The sequence below is a fragment of the Lepidochelys kempii genome, chromosome 1, assembly GCF_965140285.1.
Source record: "Lepidochelys kempii isolate rLepKem1 chromosome 1, rLepKem1.hap1, whole genome shotgun sequence".
Lineage (NCBI taxonomy): Eukaryota > Metazoa > Chordata > Testudines > Cheloniidae > Lepidochelys > Lepidochelys kempii.
Window position 1 is genome coordinate 286644882 of NC_136380.1, and position 19917 is coordinate 286664798.

General features: G+C 41.3%; 1 protein-coding gene across 7 annotated transcripts in view; it reads left to right on the forward strand.

Annotated features, from left to right (window-relative positions):
* PTPRR (protein tyrosine phosphatase receptor type R) overlaps positions 1 to 19917 on the forward strand; it is a 198774-nt gene that overhangs the window by 120386 nt on the left and 58471 nt on the right. For all 7 annotated transcript variants that reach the window (XR_012156754.1, XR_012156755.1, XM_073327782.2 and 4 more), the window contains one exon: positions 2075 to 2337. Coding sequence is in view for 5 of the 7 variants with exons in the window: in XM_073327782.2 (XP_073183883.1) it covers positions 2075 to 2337 (263 nt within the window). In the remaining 2 variants the exon portion in view is untranslated. The remainder of the gene's footprint in view (positions 1 to 2074; positions 2338 to 19917) is intronic.

Consider the following 19917-nt stretch of genomic DNA (forward strand, 5'->3'; position numbering starts at 1 on the left):
ATTCACTGCAGATTTGACAAAATGCAAAAAAAGGTACAAATGTGAGATTTCTAAAGGTAGCTACAGCACTCAACCCAAAGTTTGAGACTCTGAAGTGCCTTCCAAACTCTGAGAGGGACGAGGTGTGGAGCATGCTTTCAGAAGTCTGAAAAGAGCAACACTCCGATGTGGAAACTACAGAACCCAAACCACCGAAAAAGAAAATCAACCGTCTGGTGGTGGCATCTGACTCAGATGATGAAAATGAACATGCGTCAGTCAGCACTGCTTTGGATTATTGAGCAGAACACGCCATCAGCATGGACGCATGTCCTCTGGAATGGTGGTTGAAGCATGGGACATATGATTCTTTAGCGCATCTGGCATGTAAATATCTTGCGACGCCCGCTACAACAGTGCCATGTGAACGCCTGTTCTCACTTTCAGGGGACATTGTAAACAAGAAGCGGGCAGCATTATCTTCTGCAGATCTTAACAAACTTGTTTGTCTGAGCAACTGGCTGAACAAGAAATAGGACTGAGTGGACTTGAAGGTTCTAAAGTTTTGCATTGTTTTGTTTTTGAATGCAGTTTTTTGTACATAATTCTACATCTGTATGTTCAACTTTCATGATAAAGAGATTGCACTAGAGTACTTGTATGAGGTGAATTGAAAAATACTATTTGTTTTTTTTACAGTGCAAATATTTGTAATCAAAAATATAAAGTGAGCACTGTACACTTTGTATTCTATGTTGTAATTGAAATCAATATATTTGAAAATGTAGAAAACATCCAAAAATATTTAAATAAATGGTATTCTATTGTATAACAGCACGATTAATCGCAATTAATTTTTTTTAATCACTTGATAGCCCTAGTTGTTACAGAGACATGATAGTGCTTCCCTCATTGTAAGTTTCATAGATTTTTTTTTTAAACGCTAGAAGGGATCATCTAAAGTGACACAAGCACAGCTCAGAAGAGCTTGTTTCTTCTTCCAAAAGCATTAACTCCATAGCTGCTAAAGAGACATAGTGTCGGAGTCCTTTGCAATGGCAAAAATGGGGCCCATGTTAGTTTCACAGTCACTGCCAAGCCAGTGTATCTTTGACATGGAACTCCACTGAGGTTCAGCAGAGCTGAATCCAGAATTGATGACATTATGAAAAGTAGTTACTACAGATAGCTGATACCCAAGTTTAGCGGGCAATGAGTGGATAGTGGAATCCAGGTTAGATGGAGTTTTTAGATGTTAATGTTTTGGCTATTGTAAAAACACAAGTTTTAAATTTTGAAATGGCACCAGTCCACAATCAGTTGAACCTATTGTGCATCTGTTGGGTTTTATTAAGGATTTAATTTATTGTGTATTTCTTGGTAGAGAAGATTTTAAAAATGTCTCAATCTATAAGAAATCTACTGTCTACCTTCCCCAAGGAAACAAACAAAAACGTGATATTTTTGAAACATTTAGAGTCAAAATGAATCCTGGAGTGATTTTTTTGAAGTATTATAAACCTGAAGTGCTGAAATAATAGCACAACAGTGTTGCAAAGGTGACCTTGTAAAATTATTTTATTCTGGTAACAGCTCTTTGTGCAATGAGTTAACAACAAGTATTTTGAGACTCTAAAACAAAGTTAGGACATTAGTTAGAGAGAGATGAGTCTGGATGTATCATAAGCATCAGATGATATGTTGCACTATTGTATTTTTGGTGTTAATATTTTGTGAAACTTTTCTATAATTACTTTGTTTACCAGTATTTCTTTCTATACAATGGTTTTGTGACAACTATCTCCCATTACGTTTTATTTATCTCTTTAATAATACAACTGAAGTAACTGTATTAAAAATAATTATTAGTTAGCAATGAGAACTTTTAAAACCTCCTACCTGTGTGCCAGTCATGATTTATATAATAGAAATATTTACCCTTTTTGTTGGAAACACTTCAGCCAATGAGTTGTGGAATCCTTCTAGAAATCATTGATACTATATAGATCAATCCAAGGCATTTTTAATTCTTCCCTGACTTTGTTTACACAGTAGCTGGGATAAAATTTGATACTCTTTCCTTTCTGTTTTATAGGTCCTGTACAGATTAAAGGAAAAAATTCAGTTCTCACTGCGACAAGATAAGGAGAAAAAACAGGAGATCCACCTTTCACCCATTCCCCTGCAGACAACTCGGTCTGAGTGCAAGACAGCAAACAGAATGGTCCAACCTGAACAGGCTCCTAAAGCTGTTAATGTCATAGTGGACCCTCAAGGCCAATGTGTTCCTGAGATCAAACCTCCACTCTCTGCCAGTCCATCGCCTTTCAAAATGAAACCTGTGGGCCTTCAAGAAAGGTAGGATTATGCCCAGGCACACTCCATATTTACTGTCTCATTTTAAGATCTCGAAGCATAGTTTGATGTGCACCTCCTCCTTCAGAGAAGCACTAAAAGGTGCCCATGCAATACAGTGAGTGCCTTTGACGTACATGTTAAAACACAGGAACGTTGGAGAACACGAAGTAATAATCGACCAAAGCAGCAACACTTCTTTTCCCTTGCACCCTGTCATGCATCATTTGATCATCAGTCACATGAACTGTTTAATCCCTCCCCCATCACACTTCCCACCAGACAGAAATCCCACCCTCAGTTGCCTCAGGATATGTCTACTCTGAAATCGAACACCTGCAGCTGGCCCGTGTCTGGTGACTCAGGCTTGGACTAGCAGTCTGTTTAATTACGGTGTAGATGCTCAGATTGGGGTGGAGCCTGGGCTCTATGACCCTCCCCCATCACAGGGTTCCAGAGCCCGAGTCAAGCCCAAGCCCAAACCATCTACATCCCAATTAAACAGCCCCGTAGCTAGGTTTGCCAACTTTCTGATTGCAGAAATACCCTCTCTCCCTCGGTCATTTTCACTGGGCTAGGCAGGGGTTTGGCGTGCAGGAGGGAGTGAGGGCTCTGGCTGGGTGTGTGGGCTCTGGGGTGGGGCCAGAAATGAGGGGTTCAGGGTGCAGGGGGGCTCTGGGCTGGGCAGTTCAGAGTGCGAGAGGGGATGCGGGCTCAGGGAGCGAGTTTGGGTGTGGGAGGGGGCTTAGGGCTGGGGCATGGGGTTGGAGTATGGGAGGGGTTTCAGGGTGCAAGCACCGGGTGGCACTTACCTCCGGTGGCTCCCGGGAGCAGCTGGCATTTCTCTCTGGCTCCTAGGCAGAGGGACAGCCAGGCAGTTCTGTGCACCGCCCCTGTCCACAGGCACTGCCCTTGCAGCTCCCATTAGTTGTGGTTCCTGGCCAATGGGAGGGGCAGCACGCAGAGCCCCCCATGGCCATACTTCTGCCTAGGAGCTGGAGGGAAATGCCAGCGCTTTTGGGAGCCACACAGATCCAGGGTAGGCAGGGAGCCTGCCTTAACCTCGCTGCATTGCCAACCGGAATTTTAATGGCCAGTCCGTAGTGCTGACCAGAACCGCCAGAATCCCTTTTCGACCAGGCGCTCAAGTCAAAAACTGGACACCTGGCAACCCTATCCGTAGTCCGAGTCAGCTGACACAGGGAAGCTGCGGGTGTTTGATTGCAGTGTGGACATACTCTCAGGTCATAATTCCAACCTTTTCTTTGCATCCTGCAAAGCCTTAGTGGGCACTGGAGTCAGAGGGCAACTAATGCCTTTGGGTCTCCAAACTGGCTAAAACAAAAGCTCAGAGAACTGCCCCATCGACTCTGAAACCTCTCTACCCCAAATAGACCATGGCACGGGGGCAGTGCCATGGCATGGGGGTTGCAACATGGAAGCACCATGTAGGGTATGCCTAGTGCCTTGGTTTTCTTTAGTTTGGCCTTGCACTGCTCTCTGCCATTACCTTGTTCTCCCTCTTTTTTGACTGTTGATTCACTGGCTGCGTATTATTCAAATCCCAGTTTGTGCACTCTCTAGGGCAGGTACTGTCTTCATGGTGTACGAGAGGGCCCTAATCTCTGTCTGGGTTCATTAGTCATGACTGCAGTATAACTAACCAACATCATCCAGCCAGGAAAGCTTGTTCTGCCCCCTCTCCCTTGACATCACTCATCAAATGGGTGACCTCACTGCCATATTTGGCAGCCAGGGGGGAATCTGTGACTCCACCTCTTGAGGAGGGGATAGAGGCTGGGCAATCGCAGAGAAGCACTATGACTTCTGCCTGCAGGGTTCCCCACTCACACAGATGTACCACTCTATATAAAGCTGCTGGGGAATTTGTCGATAAATTGTGTTTTGCCAAAAAAATGCCAATTCATCAAAACCAAAATACCTCATGAAACAGGGTTGGTTTTGGCAGATCTCCCAACTCAGAAGGCGGGGAGCAAAGCTTTGAAATTGGTAACATGGGACATTGTGACATTTTCAAACTAGAAAGATGCAGTTTTTTGAGTCAAAGTGACTTTTCGTTTCAAACTTTTAGTAAATTTAGACCAAAAAGGGGGGAAAAAAACCCAACTGAAATCAAAATGAAACATTCTGAAATTGAAAAGTTTCCATTGATTGGAACCTTTTATTTCTTTATTTGGTTGGTTGGTTGGATTTTTGGTTTCTTGACTTTTTGTCAAGATCTGGGACAGGCAAAATTTTAGAAATCTCAAAAATTCTCACTTGATGGGAAAACCTTTTCCTACCCAGCCCTAACTGGGTGTCCCAGCTGCACTACAGAGCTGTGCCAGGTCAGGATTTTGCTCTCTAAGCTCTCCTCTTTTAACAAGGATGGAGATGTTTGATACAGAAGCAAACACTGTTCACAGTTACCACTATTGATGTATCACTGAAACAATTCTGTGGTTTGTCCAGCTTCTTAAAATATATTTTGTTTATGGATAATTCAGTAGATTCTTTGCATATTTTTTACTGCCTCTTTCTCCAGCAAGAATCTTGCTTACCATTTTATATAATAAAGAGTTTTCCCAATAGGCTATGCAGCTAACATTTGCATTTATCAGAGGTATTTAATGTCTCTAATAAAATATATGCCACACATACTCTGGGACTGTAATACCATGATTAAGGCAGTTGAGAAGAAGCATGATTGTCTTCCTGATACCATTGTGATCCCAAATCATCGGTCCATCTGTAGCAGTAGTGGTAAAATAGGGAAGAGAGACAAAATACTTGCATGACTTTAATTTTTGGGGGGGAGAATAAGGCTTTATTTCCTGCTAACAGAATTTATCAAAATCACATCAAACCTCAGCCTTCATTACCAACTATATATCCTGAAACTACCATTGTTTGTTTATTAGGAATCCTTTGTAACAGAGCTCACTTTAAAGAAAAATCAAAACTTGTGTGATATAAGAGTTACTTACATCTGAACTACAGGTCTTGTGCTACAGTGATCACTCAGTGTCAGTCAAGTTGTTGGATGATGGGAGAGTGACATCTAGAGGAGGGAGAAAAGATTGCAATGTATCTTGGGTTTCATTCCTGAGTAGGATGAAAAGATTGGTTCCGTTGGAAAGATGGGCACGTTTCTTTCTGCAGCCCTTTCAGTTGCCTGGCTTTGGGTTCTTGTCCTGGATCACTTTTAGCTGAAGGTTTTCAAGTGTCCCTTTAAGCAGCTCCCTGTTTCACTGAAGTGGATCTGGAAACACTCATTCAGCAGAATGTTAGCTAAAGCATTCCATTTCAACGTTTGTTCTGGTTTTGAGGAAAGGCAGCATGGCAATGCTATCATGACCATAACAGGCACTGTAACTCAATAGGTGAATTCTCTTCTCCAGTATTAATAAAAAAAGGTCTTTCCATATTTGGCAGATGGTAAATGTTTGCCCCATGGAAGAGCTGGTGGTTAAAGATATACATGAATGACATAGAGATGATAGACTGGCTATGTCTAAGCTATGTTTCTTGATCCCTTTTTTCATTCTGGTTATTTAGTGATTCTTGGCAAGGAAGGTGAAGGGCCTTCTTCAAGGCCTTCTGGAATCTTGTAAATTATTCAGCAGAGGGTTGTTGAAAATTGATGTTTGCTGGCATTCCCCTGTTTCCCTAAGTGACAAAGGCCTATTATATTGGCAGCATGCCTGGTCCCATTACTGACCCAACAAGCAGGAGAACTAATGTTCTCCAATAAATGTCTCCTGTGGGGCACTGCAGTAGTTCCTGGGGGCTTACACTTTCTCTTCTGTCATCTTGCATGCTGCATGATCATTTATTTTTCTATTTAAACTCTTATGAGTTGGCCTGCAAACCAATATTTTTCCAATGAAAGGGTCAAGCCTAATTTTGATCTGCACTGGTCCAGAGTTAATCTGATTTACACACTGTAACCAAAATCAGAATCTGATGGATAGTGATTTGGCATTTTAAATTGTAGTCTGACTAGTAAAACACTTCTTCTTTTCACGTCCTAGTCACAAACTAGATGTTTTTCCAGAACCATGCACAATGGCTCTTTCCATTGCTGCAGCGAGATCCTCCTTTGTACAGCTCTGCCCAGGAGTCAGCAAATGAGCAGATGCTCCACAGTGTACACTTCACCGCACTTGCATGCATTTGTGCATTCAGTAAAGCACTGAAAACCCTATTAGAGCTATTAACAAGTTAAACACAAAAGTGCTGGGTGTCCATTACAAAAGGAGCAAAGGAGATAAGTTACTACACCAGCAAATCATGCATATGATTTACTAGTGGAATTACTCCTTTATCCATCTATTATTAGACCAGCCATACTGGGTCATACCAATGATCCACCTAGCCCATTATCCTATCTTCTGACAGCAGTTAATGCCAGGTGCTTCAGAGGGAATGAACAGAACAGGGCATCCCCTTTTGTCCACTCCCAGCTTCTGGCAGCCAGTGACTCGCAAAGCATGAGGTGCATCCCTAACCATCTTGTCTAATAGCCATTGATGGACCTAGCTCCATGAACTTATCTAATTCTTTTTTTGAACCCATTTATAGTTTTCATCTTCATGACATCCCTGGCAGTGAATTCCACAGATTGACTGTGAGTGGTGTATAGATGTGCTTCCTTTTGTTTGTTTTAAGCCTGCTGCCTATTAATTTCATTGGGTGACTACTTGTTTGTGCATTATGTGAAGAGGTAAATAACAGTTCCTTATTCACTTTCTCCATAGCATTTATGATTTTATAGACCTCTATCATATCACACCCTCCCCTGCCTCCCCCCATCGTCTCTTTTCCAAGCTGATCAGTCCCAGTCTTTCTAATCCCCCCTTATATGGAAGCTGTTCCATACCCCTAATAATTTTTGTTGCCATTCTCTGTACTTTTTCCAATTCTAAAATATCTTTTTTGAGATTTGGTGAAGAACACTGCATGCAGTATTCAAGATATGGGCATACCGTGAATTCACATAGTGGCATTATGATATTTTCTGTCTTTTTATCTATCCCTTTCCTAATGGTTCCTAACATTCTGTTAGCTTTCTTTACTGCTGCTGCCGCTGCGTACATGTTTTCAGAGAACTATCCATGAGGAGTCTAAATTAGCTGTTACCAGACTACAATGGTAACAGCTAATTTAGACTCCATCATTTTGTATGTATAGTTGGGATTGTGTTTTCCCATGTGCATTACTTTGCATTTATCAACACTGAATTTCATCTGCTGTTTTTTGGTCCAGTGACCCAAGTTGTGTGAGATCTCTTTGTAACTCTCTACAGTCTTTTTTGGACTTAATTATCTTGAGTAATTTTATATTGTCTGCAAATTTTGCCACATCACTGTTTATCCCTTTTTGGAGATAATTTTATGAATATGTTGAACAGCACTGGTCCCAGTACAGATCCCTGGGGGACACCACTATTTACCTCTCTCCATTGTGAAAACTGATAATTTATTCCTACCCTTTTTTCCCCTGACTTTTAACCGGTTACTGATCCATGAGCGGACCTTCCCTATTATCCCATGACTACTTACTTTGCTTAAGAGCCTTTGGTGAGGAACCTTGTCAAGGGCTTTCTGAAAGTCCAAGTACACTATATCCACTAGATCACCCTTGCCCACAAGTTTGTGGACCCCCCTCAAAGAATTCTAGTGGATTGGTGAAGCATGATTTCCCTTTACAAAAGCTGTGCTGACTCTTTCCCAGCAAATCATGTTCATCTATGTGTCTGATAATTCTGTTTTTACTATAGTTCCAATCAGCCCAAAGAAAGCTCAAGAATGGTGAGGAAACTGAGGCAAGGCACTAGGCGTAGGTGTTTTTTATTGTTTTATCTAGATCTGTATATTTTTGTGCTAGCTAAAGTAAAGAGTGATTAAGTTTACAAACCTCTATACAGCCTCTGTGTCCATTTGCTTCACTAATATGTGTCCCTGAAAAGAGAACTGTAAACCTAGAGTTCCCACAAGATTGGGACTCTGGTAAAGGGTGTGCTTAAGTCATTGGGAAGTCTGGGAGGATCAGCACTGGTACTAGGGACCTCAGGCCACAGGGCCCCATTTCTATGAAGAGGTAACAGACAGTGTTCTTGTGCATAGGAAATGTGCCAGAGAGGCCAAGGGGAGAGACAGGACAGCAGCCTACTCAGACTAAATGCTTATGGGCCCAGTGTGTGAGTCCCAGACACAGCACTCTGGTGAGTGTCCAGCCCAGGGGAGCTCCATTAGGGCTAGGTGTTACAGCCTTCGTGATTTAGAGCATAAACTGGTGGGGTTAGTAAAAAATTTTCCCTGGGGGGCAAGTTATTCCATAACTGCCCACTGCAGGGGGGTTTTTTGCACCTTCCCTCTGAAATATCTGGTACTTATTGCAGTCAGAGAGAGGCTACTGGACTAGATGGACCACTCGTCTGATCTGCTATGGCAATCCCTGTGTTAATTTTGACAGATCTGCTCCTTTTCAGTTATTTTACATAGGTACAAAAATGAAATTACAGTATCTGACCACCCTTATTCATTATCTCTCCCTTGGCAGCCATCTTGTGGGAGATAAGCATTAGTTGTACAACCTGGTGCTTGTTTTACATATAGTCCTGGCAGGTATTCTGGAACTTGAGGAACAATCTCCTTTCAAAGGAAACAATACATTAGTGATACTGTATATCAAATTGACCTTATATATTAACTAATAACTATTGTGACCCAGTAGTTAGAAACACTTAAGGGAGGGCAAAAAAATTGATGCTCTTGTTTACTACATTAATATAATAAAAGTCAAATAAGAAAGTATCACTATTTGAGAAAATCTCCGTTTAATAAAACAAGAAGTGTTATCCAGCAATTCTCTCTCGTCCTGTTCTGATTTTTGAATTAGAACTTAGTTGGTGCTGTAGATATAATTATTCTATTACATAATCTCATTATGACTAAAGATGTTGCTGAGATTTTCTGCCATTAAATGAAATATTCTATTGTGAGTAATCACGTAAAGCAATACTTTGTGGGTAGTACCTTGCAGTTGGAATATTGTAAACATGCCAATGTTTGTAGTTTCTGACATATGTATGAGAACTTAATATATTTACAGGAAGGGGCCTTGAATTTCCTGGCCAAAATATACTTGCTTTGCATAGATTTGGAGGATAAATTTACTCTATTGTGTTGAGATGAATATGCTTTTGGCATTCTTAATTTAACTGTCAGGGATTGTTTCCAGGAAAATGTCGATGTAAAAGCAGAACTATATGGCAACCCAAAAGAATTAGCTGGAGAACATGTTTGAAGAGATATAGAAATGACACCTTGCCCTGTCAAAAGAAATTAGAGAAGCAGCAAGGACTAGTAAACTGAGTTTGAGATGGGAGCCAGAAAATCCTGATTTCCAATCCCATCTCTGCTATTGATTCACTGCATAGACTTAGACAAGCCACATAAACGCTCTGTTTCCATGTTCCTATCTGTAGGCATACCTACCTCACAGGAGTATTGCAAGAATTAAAATAAGAATAATAATCTAAAGACCATTGGAAAGACTCCCATGACTTTCAGTGGACTTTGGATCGTGCTCTAGCTGAGTACAGGGCCTTCAGTCTGGCCAAGGAAGAGCTGTGCGGATCCCCTAACCTTTGGCCTCAGGCTGAAGAGAAAATTCTGTCCACTCCAAACCCTTTTGCAAAGCCTGTTTACTTGGACTTTATGGAAAGGACAAGAATTTGAATGAGTCTGAACTGCCCCATTTATCTCAATGGGACATCAACTCAGATGCCAACCTAAGGATGACCATTTAAATGTCAATTTTTACTGTTTCTCTGCTGATTATTTCAGTAGAGGCATCCAGCATATGTGGAGTGTTTTCACTGTGGTTGAAGTGATCTGAAACAGTATTGAGAGATGTAAATAACTGGAAGGTCTGTTGGATAGTTGATTTAGGTCAGTTCTTTATATAAGATTCTGAAATGGAAGAGAGAAGATCTAGATGATTGGAAATTCCTTGGGAGGAAATCCTTAGTGAAGAACAAAAGATTTCATGGAAGTGGGGAAGGATTTTTTTTTTTGTTTTGGAAGAGTAATCTATTTGTCTAGATATTTATATCCTCCTGCCCCTTTTCATAGTATTTAAATTATATAGATTTTTAGAATAGTTATTATAGAACCCTGATGGCTTCATCTATATGGATGGCTGATGGCTGCATTCTATGGACTATTCCATGAGGGGTGGATCCATTGTTTGCGATGACATCTACCTATCATCATCTAGGTCTTTAGACCACATCCAACACCTGAGTGCCTCATGGACTTTCTCCCTTTGTCTTGAATGCTTCTTGCCAGATTGGTCCAAACTCAGCTAGAATAGATGGTTCACTTCCCCTCCCTAACTCTGGTGTTCCTTAGGCAGGTGGTACTATCCCAGATTTCCTCCATCTTTCCTGCAAAGTAGGAAATTTTTGTAGCTGGTGACATTTGTTTCTGGGACCAGACAATCCAGGCAAATTAGCCCACCAAATATTCAGTACAGTTTCACTGATTGCAACTTCAGATTCTCTTGAAAGAAGAGAAGTAAGTGTTTAGTCTAGCTGCAAGACACAAATGCCTGTGCTAGAATTTGTATTTTCCTTTTTACACTTTCTTAGCCAGGAATTTTTAACATACTTTTACTGTATTGCTAGATCTCTTATCTTGCGTTTATTCTTGTTACTGTAGTTGCTACTGGTTTTAGCTTGTACACAGGAAACTGCAGTGCCAATCAATTTAGTTCCCAAGGTGACAGGAAACCTATTTGGTCGGATGTTGATTGTGCTTGTCTTTACTGCTCCACCCATCACATTTTCTTCCTTTTTGGCTGAAGTTAAGACAAATTAATCATTGGCCACCATCTGGCAGACAGTTTTGGTGGTTTGTCAGTTAATTGTCAAGCTGACCTGTTTAAAAGTAATAAGTAGTATAACAAACTGAGGGGCAGTATCAGTGGTAGGACTAAAACCTTTCTAGAGGCCTAGAATCATGCACTGATTTCTGACAGAATGAGTGATATGGGTAATTATGAGTAATTTATAGCCTTGTCAACGGGAGAGAAATTTGGCTTTCTAACCACTGTTTGGTTCCAGTAGCATGCCTGCACACCCATCACACCCACAGGGGAAAGTGATTTCGGTGAGACACAGATGCTCATTTGGAAAAAGACTTGCTTCCAGTAAGGCTAACCACTGTGTGATCCTCCACCATGCATTCTCCATTGGTGCAGCACCAGTGCTAATGGGATCGCTGACATAACAGCTCCAAATATGCCTATAGTGTTCCCATTACAATTCCACAGAGTGTACTGGTCGCTATTTAGATGTGCTATAAGCTTTACGTATACACCACTGCACTGCATGGGGGTCAAGCTGACAAAGCCACTTATCTGTACAAATCCACACACCATAGAGCGCAGCAGCATGCTATCCAGCAATCGTTTTTTTCAGAAATGACTTCAAGTTTGTCTTGCTTATATGGATAGCATGTCTCAGGCTGGGCTTCCTATGGGTGTGCTGCCAGCTGGCCTGAGGTGATTGTGTGGGCACTGGTGGCCATCTGGGAAGATGAGAAGATGGAGGACCAGCTGAACTTGGTCATTCAGAGCACTTTTTGTCTCCAAATGTGTGTCCAAGTGCCTATTCAGAATAGACATCACTTGAAGTAGCAAGCAATATCTTGGAAAGCAAAGATCATAAAGTCTAGTATAACAAATCCCGAAGCAATAACAGTAAATCCAGCTCCAGGCAGAATGTCACTCTCTGAGAAATTGGACCAAATCCACCCACCTTGCTTTTCCATGCATCCTGATATGAAACTGGGTAACATAGAGCCTCCCTGAAGTGGAGTGGTAAGGGACAAAGAGAATGAAAACAACTTCATCAACTGGGCAGGCCACAAGACTGAGGAGTAGGATTAGGGTAATCCTAAAATGCTGTCAGGATCTCTTTACTGGGTCCCAAGAATCAGAAGCAGCAACTGAGCAGGTTCAGGAGGAGGAAGAATCTGTGTTTGAGGGGGCTTCCACATCCGGTACATAGCTTTTTGTTGTACTGTTTACTAATGGGGTCAGATTTTTGCAGGCTTGTGGAAGAATTTTCCAGATTCTTATGAATGCTGCCATTAATGCATGTAGAAAGGCAGATATAGCCTTGCAACAGAACAGAGGTGTCCATCATTTCTCCTGCAGTGGTGTCCAGTTCAGTTTCTGTTAATTCCCTGTTCTCTCCATCCCACTTAGACCCAACCTTTGGCTGAATGGGCCACAACTCCTGGTAAAAGTGGAAGAGCCCAGCCCAGCAAGCAGAGTTGCTGGCTGAGCCAGGCCTCGTGGCCAAACACAAAATGGCAGGCAAGCAAAGAAAATAAAAAATCAAAGTGCCACAGAAACTGCTATGTGAAATGTCTACAAATTAGATCATTTTATTGCAAGAAACACGTATTGGACAATATAGACAAAGTATTTTACATTACGTTGTATCTGCCAGCCAAGATGCTAGCCTAAGGCACCCAATCCGTGTGCTTCTCTGTCTAACTGAAATCACAATTAATTCTGTCATTGTATTTAATGTGTATAAACAATCATAGATGCTAGTAAAGTGGCAGAGACCACGAGAGTACGGTAAATAATTACACTGTTGTCACACTCATTCACCTTGTGTTGTTTGATGTTACCCAGGGTACAATCTGACTGTTGAACAGCCATGTCCCCTCAGTTCTCCAACCTGAGGTGCTTTTTACACTGCTTTGCTGTAAGAGTTACCACTCTTGATCTCCTCACACAGCCTCCAGCATGTAAGTTAAACCCTATTATATTGTATGAGTACTGTAACCAGCCACTCATGAATTACACTGCAGAGTAACACCAGCAAATTCCCAGTCCCAGACTTGCCCCCGCAGAAATGTATGTCTTGTACAACCTAGCGCTCTCCTGAATAATTACAAGCTCATTAAAGCCCGTCATTTTATTAAAAGAAAATGATATGAACAAATCCTGTTATTCCAAATGGAGTTTCCCAAACACTTCAATCCAAACTCACAGATAAAACAATAAAACAAATTTATTCACTACAAAAGAGATTTTTAAGTGACTTCAAATAATGATGCATAAAAGTCAGAATTGGTTACAAGAAAATAAAAGTAAAACACAATTAATACCTAATTTAACAAACTAAGTGAATTCAAAGCAAAGGTCTCTCTCACCACATGTTTCAGCAGTCTTACTGGCTGAATTCCTTTCAGTCAAGATCCCTCCCCCAGGCCAAAGCTGTTTCCTTTGTTCTTCAGGTGTTGTGGGTGCTGTGGGTAGAGAGAAATGGAGGATTACTTTGGGTCCTTTCCTTTCTCCTCTTTATAGCTCTTTCTCTTCTTTGAGAATAATCTCCAGCTGAGGTTCAGGAGACAGAAAGTCTGTTTAGATGGGAACCCCCAACTGTTTCTTTGTCAAGATGTATGTTTTCACCCACATCCTCTTTCCTGTCAAAGAATGGCCACTTAACCAGGTGATAGTGCATTTGATTTTGCTGCCACGTGGCTGAGGCGTTTGTTAGTCTTTTGTTTCTGGGGAACTTATTTGTGGCTGCTTCCCCCCAGACTTGGAACATATCTAGCAATGCCATACAGAGGAATCCTATCACTTTACATGCAACACATTTTACCAGGACAATAACGATCAGCAAATTATGAGTTTTCAAATGATACCTCACAAGGACATACTTTGTTCAAAATTTATCATAGTCCTGTAAAAGGGGTGAATATAGGGGTAAAGACTGTCACAGTTGAGGTAATATCTTTTATTGAACCAACTTCTGTTGGTGAGAGAGACACACTTTCAAGCCACACAGAGCTCTTCTTCGAGTCTTCACTGAGTTACGAATCAAATAACTCTCCCAACAGCAGCAGAGTTTCAGTCCCTTCCTCCAGGGATGGGTTTATTTTTCAAAACCAAAAAAGTCCATCACAAATCAAAACAGATTAGCCAGCTCCTGCTTCCTGGCCCCTCCTAAAATCTCTTCCTCATAGGGCTTCTGTCTTTGCCCACACATCTCCAGTCAGTCTTCTGCATAACCTGGAGCAACCGTATGCAGATCCTTCCCTCACTCTGGGTCCTCGGCAGGAGTTTTTCTGCACCCTATAGGTGACTTCTCCTACTTATGTTGCCTGTTGGCCTTTTTTTCGAAGGACCAAGTGGCATGAACACTGTCACCTGATCCTTGACCTCAGTCCCTTCACCTGACAGGCAATTAGTGGCAATTAGTCACAAGTAGTACTAAGCCCAGATTCCTTAAAGGGCCATCTCTCCATTTGATAACACAATACAGGGTAGCATTGGCAGCAAATGTGCAGATTCTGTTATTTGTTGTGGTTGTCTTTGCAGTTCAGAATGTTTTGGTTTTTAGCTTTATATTTTCAGTTAATCTGTAAACATCTGGGCTAAGGTTCCTTTCTCTCCTGTCCAGTTGTAGTGAATTTTGTACCTGTTGTCAGTGCCTTTGTGATGCAATGGTTATGCAAGTATCAATAAACGACATCAAACCTATCACTTGGAAGGCAGTTAATTAATCAAAGATAAAGCCAAACCCACCTTCCTTAAAAAGTAATCCCACCCTGTGACAACCTATTTCCCAACTCTAGTTGTGATGGGGTCAAAATCTTGTGAGAGTGGCTCATCTCATGAAATTCCATCCTGATATGGTAGCTCATTTGTCATAATTTTGCCATGTGGGGCCAAATACAACAAGGACAGTTTGTATGATTTTTGGTGCCATCAAAGCCAAAGCTGAACTCTAGCCCTGATTTGACTTTGAACCTGAGCCAAACTTGAACACCACCTCCTTAGCCAATTTGTAATTATTTCCATTTTATATCTGGGGAATCACATGAAGTGATTAAGTGACTACCCCAAGATGACACTGAAGTCATTGTCAGAGCTGGGTACAGAACCTAGGTCTCTGGGTTCTGAGCTTTACCACTAGACCATGCTATGTCTAAGAGCAATAAAGAGAGGTGAACGTTAAACGTCACTCTGTGGTTAGAGTACACTGACTGGGATCATCTCTGAGAAGCTGTACGTTTTGTTAATATTATCTAGTTACACTTTCTCCCCAGGACACGGAATGTCTTTATTTGTCTTAAGCAATACATTGTTGAGGCTTAATAAATAGTAATAGTATTAATAATTAATTAGTGGTCATTTTAATGTTATTATATTAGCCCTCAGGATAACACCACAACTTGACATCAGGGGCAAAACGGGAAAAAAATCTGAAACAACTTAAAGTGGTCCCTAAACATGTGGCTAGCCATCAAAAGGGCAAGTTTTGTATATAATCACCACACCCCAAAATGTCATTAACTTTAAAAATTCTCAAGTGAACTTCCTCACAGGAATGCTGTCTGGCCAATGACAATTCCTGAGAGAGCTGCACAGCCAATGGGAGATTATGGTGCTGTCTGGCATTGGCTGAGGGGCCGCACCTCCACAGGGTTGGAGCTCTCTATTCCCATAGCTCCCCTGATATCTGTGGGTGTGATGGCTGCATCTCCTACATCCACTAAGACCCCACAGACCCCTAATGCATTTGTAGCAAACAGATCATTTCCTGGGCTCTATGTTCCTCTCCCCGGACTTGGCAGTGGGACACAACAATGTAGTCTTAGGGATGTAGGGGGAAAAAAACAGAAGCAGAGCTACAATACTTCACACAAGGGCTAATAAACATATGATGTTGTCATAGTCTCCTCTCACTGTAGACCTATACATCCCTATTGACTTCAGATGATTTGCACAGGTAACTGAGAGCAGAATTTGGCCCACTGGACACATATTGCTGAACAGAACTGAAGGAAACAGTGGCTGGATAAACAGAGGATTTAAAGATACTGTGAAAAAACTAAAAGCTGGGTTTGAAATTATCCCCCAAATGACTCTCCAGTCTGTACCTTCATGTAATTTAATAATTTATTTAAGCTTCTTAATGTTGATCGTATTATTACTAAAGTAGGTAACGTGAACACTCTTTGTTGTGATTATTCCAGTCTAAGATATCCATGAAACATGAAAAGAAATTTGTACCAAGTAGTTAAGAGAGAGTGCCAGGGACAGGCAGAGCACAATAAAGCTTCACCCTATCCCATGCTCCCTACTCAGGGGCCAACCAGAAGTGCAGTCCCTCAGTGAGACTTTGGAGTCTAAGTGTCCAAGTCACTTTTGAAAAGGGGACTTAGACGGTTCAGTCTTAGTAACTTGCAATACTGAATGGAGTAACGCCTCAATACCTTTACAAATCTGAGATGACTAGTCTTGTCTATGGATGATGCAGCTTTTTTAAACAATGGCCTGGGTTTGAAGGCTCAATATTTTTCAGGAACTGCTATTATTCAGTAATTTGTTCAAAGGGCACTAACAATTCATTTGTCTGTGTTTAGAAATCCTCTATGTGACACTTGCAGTTGTTTAACGATATGAAGACCAAGTCAAATAAACACGGAAGGAATGTGCTTTTTTATTATCTTAAGGTTGACAGGGTGTTGTAAGCACCTCTTTTCAAGATGTTCCTTCCTGTCTTTTCCTAATGGCAGTCCTACCAGGAAAGAACTCATTACACTGATTATTCTTCAAGCAACAATAAAATATAATTTTCTCTTACTAATACTGTATGCATAGCACCAGCTGCCCAATTAAATAGACAATGCTTCTGACAGTGCTTTTTTCAAGTGTACTGGATCTGGCTGAACTTCTTAGGGACATCAATGCATGACGAGGTTATATTTCTTAGCTTGGATTGGAAGGATATAGATTCTACAGCTGAGCAATATGGGCATGTCCAATTATAAATTCCTAGTACCGTTTGAAAGTAGAGATTGTGCTTTAAGGTGTTGTCCTTTAGCTAAGGCATTAATGTTAAATACTCGAAGCCAAATTTGTCTCTGGTGTAACTTAATTGACATAAAGACTCATTTCTGCTGGGATGCCTGCAAGAAAGCAGCTGTTTTGTACAGAAGTCTGGATAGCTTATAACGTTTATTTGTTTACTTTAGAGCAGGTTGAAAACTGGTTTTCTATGGAAAATTGGGTTTTCATTTAAATAACATTTTTCATTAAAAGTGTCTGCTTTTCATGGAAAATTTGGACTTTTCATTGAAAAGCCAATACTCAAAAACTGTAAAATTTCAATTCAGCAATGCTGCTATGGTGCCTCATGGAAGTTGTAGTTCATGGCTCAGTTCATGGGCCCCATTGTCTCCTATGGCCTCCATTCCCTCTGCTGGACTACATCTCCCTTTATGCACTGCACCCAGGAACTACAATGATGCACCATAGTGCTCATCAAGAGAGGAGTGGGCGGTGCATCATGGGAGATGTAGTCTGCTTTGAGAGACAAACCCACAGAAAAGGATGGGGCATGAAGCACATGAACTACAATTCCTATGAGGCACCACAGTGACATTTCCTAATCAAAAGCTTTTGGGGTTTGATTTTTCACAAAAAAATCTATGAAAAATGTAGATGAAACTGAAATTTTCCATTTTCAGCTAAAATTTTCCGCAGGGAGGAGGGCGGGCAGAAATATTTTTGCAACCAGATATTGTCCATTTAAAAAAATTATTTGCTTATTATAGCTTATCTATATAGACCGCATGATCTTATTCCTATCCTCCTCTTCCCTCCCCTTTCCCTACCTTCACCGTCCTCTTTATTATATTCATTGCATCTTGTTTCAAATTAGATTTGTAAGCTCTTTGGAGCAAGGACTCTGTCCTTTTGTGTGTTTATGCAGTGGGTCTTCTAATCTTCAGGTGAATGCTACTGCAATAAAAATAATAGTAATAATTAATAATACACTTGACTGTTTGCACTTAGTATCTCATTGTCTGAAGCAAATTAACCATAAATTAATAAACATTGATGCAGCAGTTTGAAACACCACCAAATAAATAAGTGCAAAGAATTATGATCTTGGTTTTAACTCTGAATATTGTAACAAGCTTTCATCCATACTAAACACCATATATAGGCATAAATAGCAATTAGATCTTTGGAACACTATTAAAATTTCATCTCCAAGTGAGGTTTGCATGATAAAATGCAATTTGATTGTAGAAATAATCTGCAGGAAAAGATGGGAGACTGTCTAAGCTGTGCATTTTGAAAAGTCAGTTCCCGTAACTGTACAGTGCAGCCTTATCGAGAGCAGAACAGGAGTGAATTGGCAGTACATTAGAAAGCATGATTAAAAGAGGGAAAGCTGAAACTACTCTCATGTCAGCTGTTTTCCTCCACAGGATATTGAGTTATTCCTGTCCTAACCTGATACTGATTGCTTAAAACTTGGTCCAGAATACTTGTCAAAACTGTTTCCTTTGTTCGTTTTGACATGCGGAGGTTGGAGTACATTTTAAAATGGTTTGGAGTGTTGGCTTTAGTGCTGGAGTTATTGGCCTGCTGTCACTCACACCACTGGAAGCAAGAACAGGCATTGTGGTTGGTACGTAGGATGTATTTACTGAACACTCATTTAACACTTACACCTTGAAGTACTGGTTAGTTTCTACAGACTAAGTGGGAGCTGTTAGGAAGTGTGGGGGCTGCCGTGGGAGACCTGAGGGTTTCTAGTCACCAGGAAGTTGAGGTGGGTTGGAAGTCTTGCCTAGAATGAGTCACACCTCTCCTCTTCTGGGATCCCCCTTCTCCTTTTGGTATGGGCACGGCCTCCTCTTGTTGCCACTTCCTGACCCCTTCCTTCAGCTGGGAGGCAGGAAGCATAAACTATTCCAAAAGATGAAAAAGAACCAGTAATGAAACACTAGGAGTTGGGAGGAGCTTCATCTGATAGAGGAAGCAGGAATAGGAACAGCAGAATTCCTGTGAGGAGGAACAAAAGCGGAATATATCCATCTCCAGTGCCTCAGTTTAGAATGTTGTATCCTGGGGGGGGGGCAGCAGTTTTAGGAAGAAATCACTTGAGATGCAGAGAGCTGTAGACCTTAAAAAGTAGCAATTTATTGCCACACACTGAACTAACCAACAACCAGCCAAAACCGGCTGGGCTACCCCCTAATAATCTAACTCAGTTGCTATAGCAACAACAAGATTCTATTACTATGACAACCAAATACACAACATATTTCTCCCCCCTTAATGAGAACATTCCCTAAATTAAACAAACACTAAACCCTGGGGATTATTTTGCCCCATAACCGTAGGCTCGCCCAAGCTAAAGATCCAGCCGTTGAGGAGACCTTCTGTCTCTAGGTGGATTACGGTGGACTTCTGGTGTTGGTGCACCTGAAAGTATCTTGGGTGCAAGCCTGACAATGGGCTTAGGGTTCGTAGTGTGAACATGTGAGCATGTGGTATCAGCTCATTCAGGGAAGGGGTGTATCTCTGCCGCAGGCAGTAATGGAGGGGGAAAGTCAGGAACAGGTGATTGTTGATTCGGTGTCTCACCGGAAGTGGTGAAGTCAGGCAACTCAACTGAAGATGTGTCCTGGGGACTAGTATGACCTGGCAACAGTTGATCTATATGTTGCAGCCACGTGA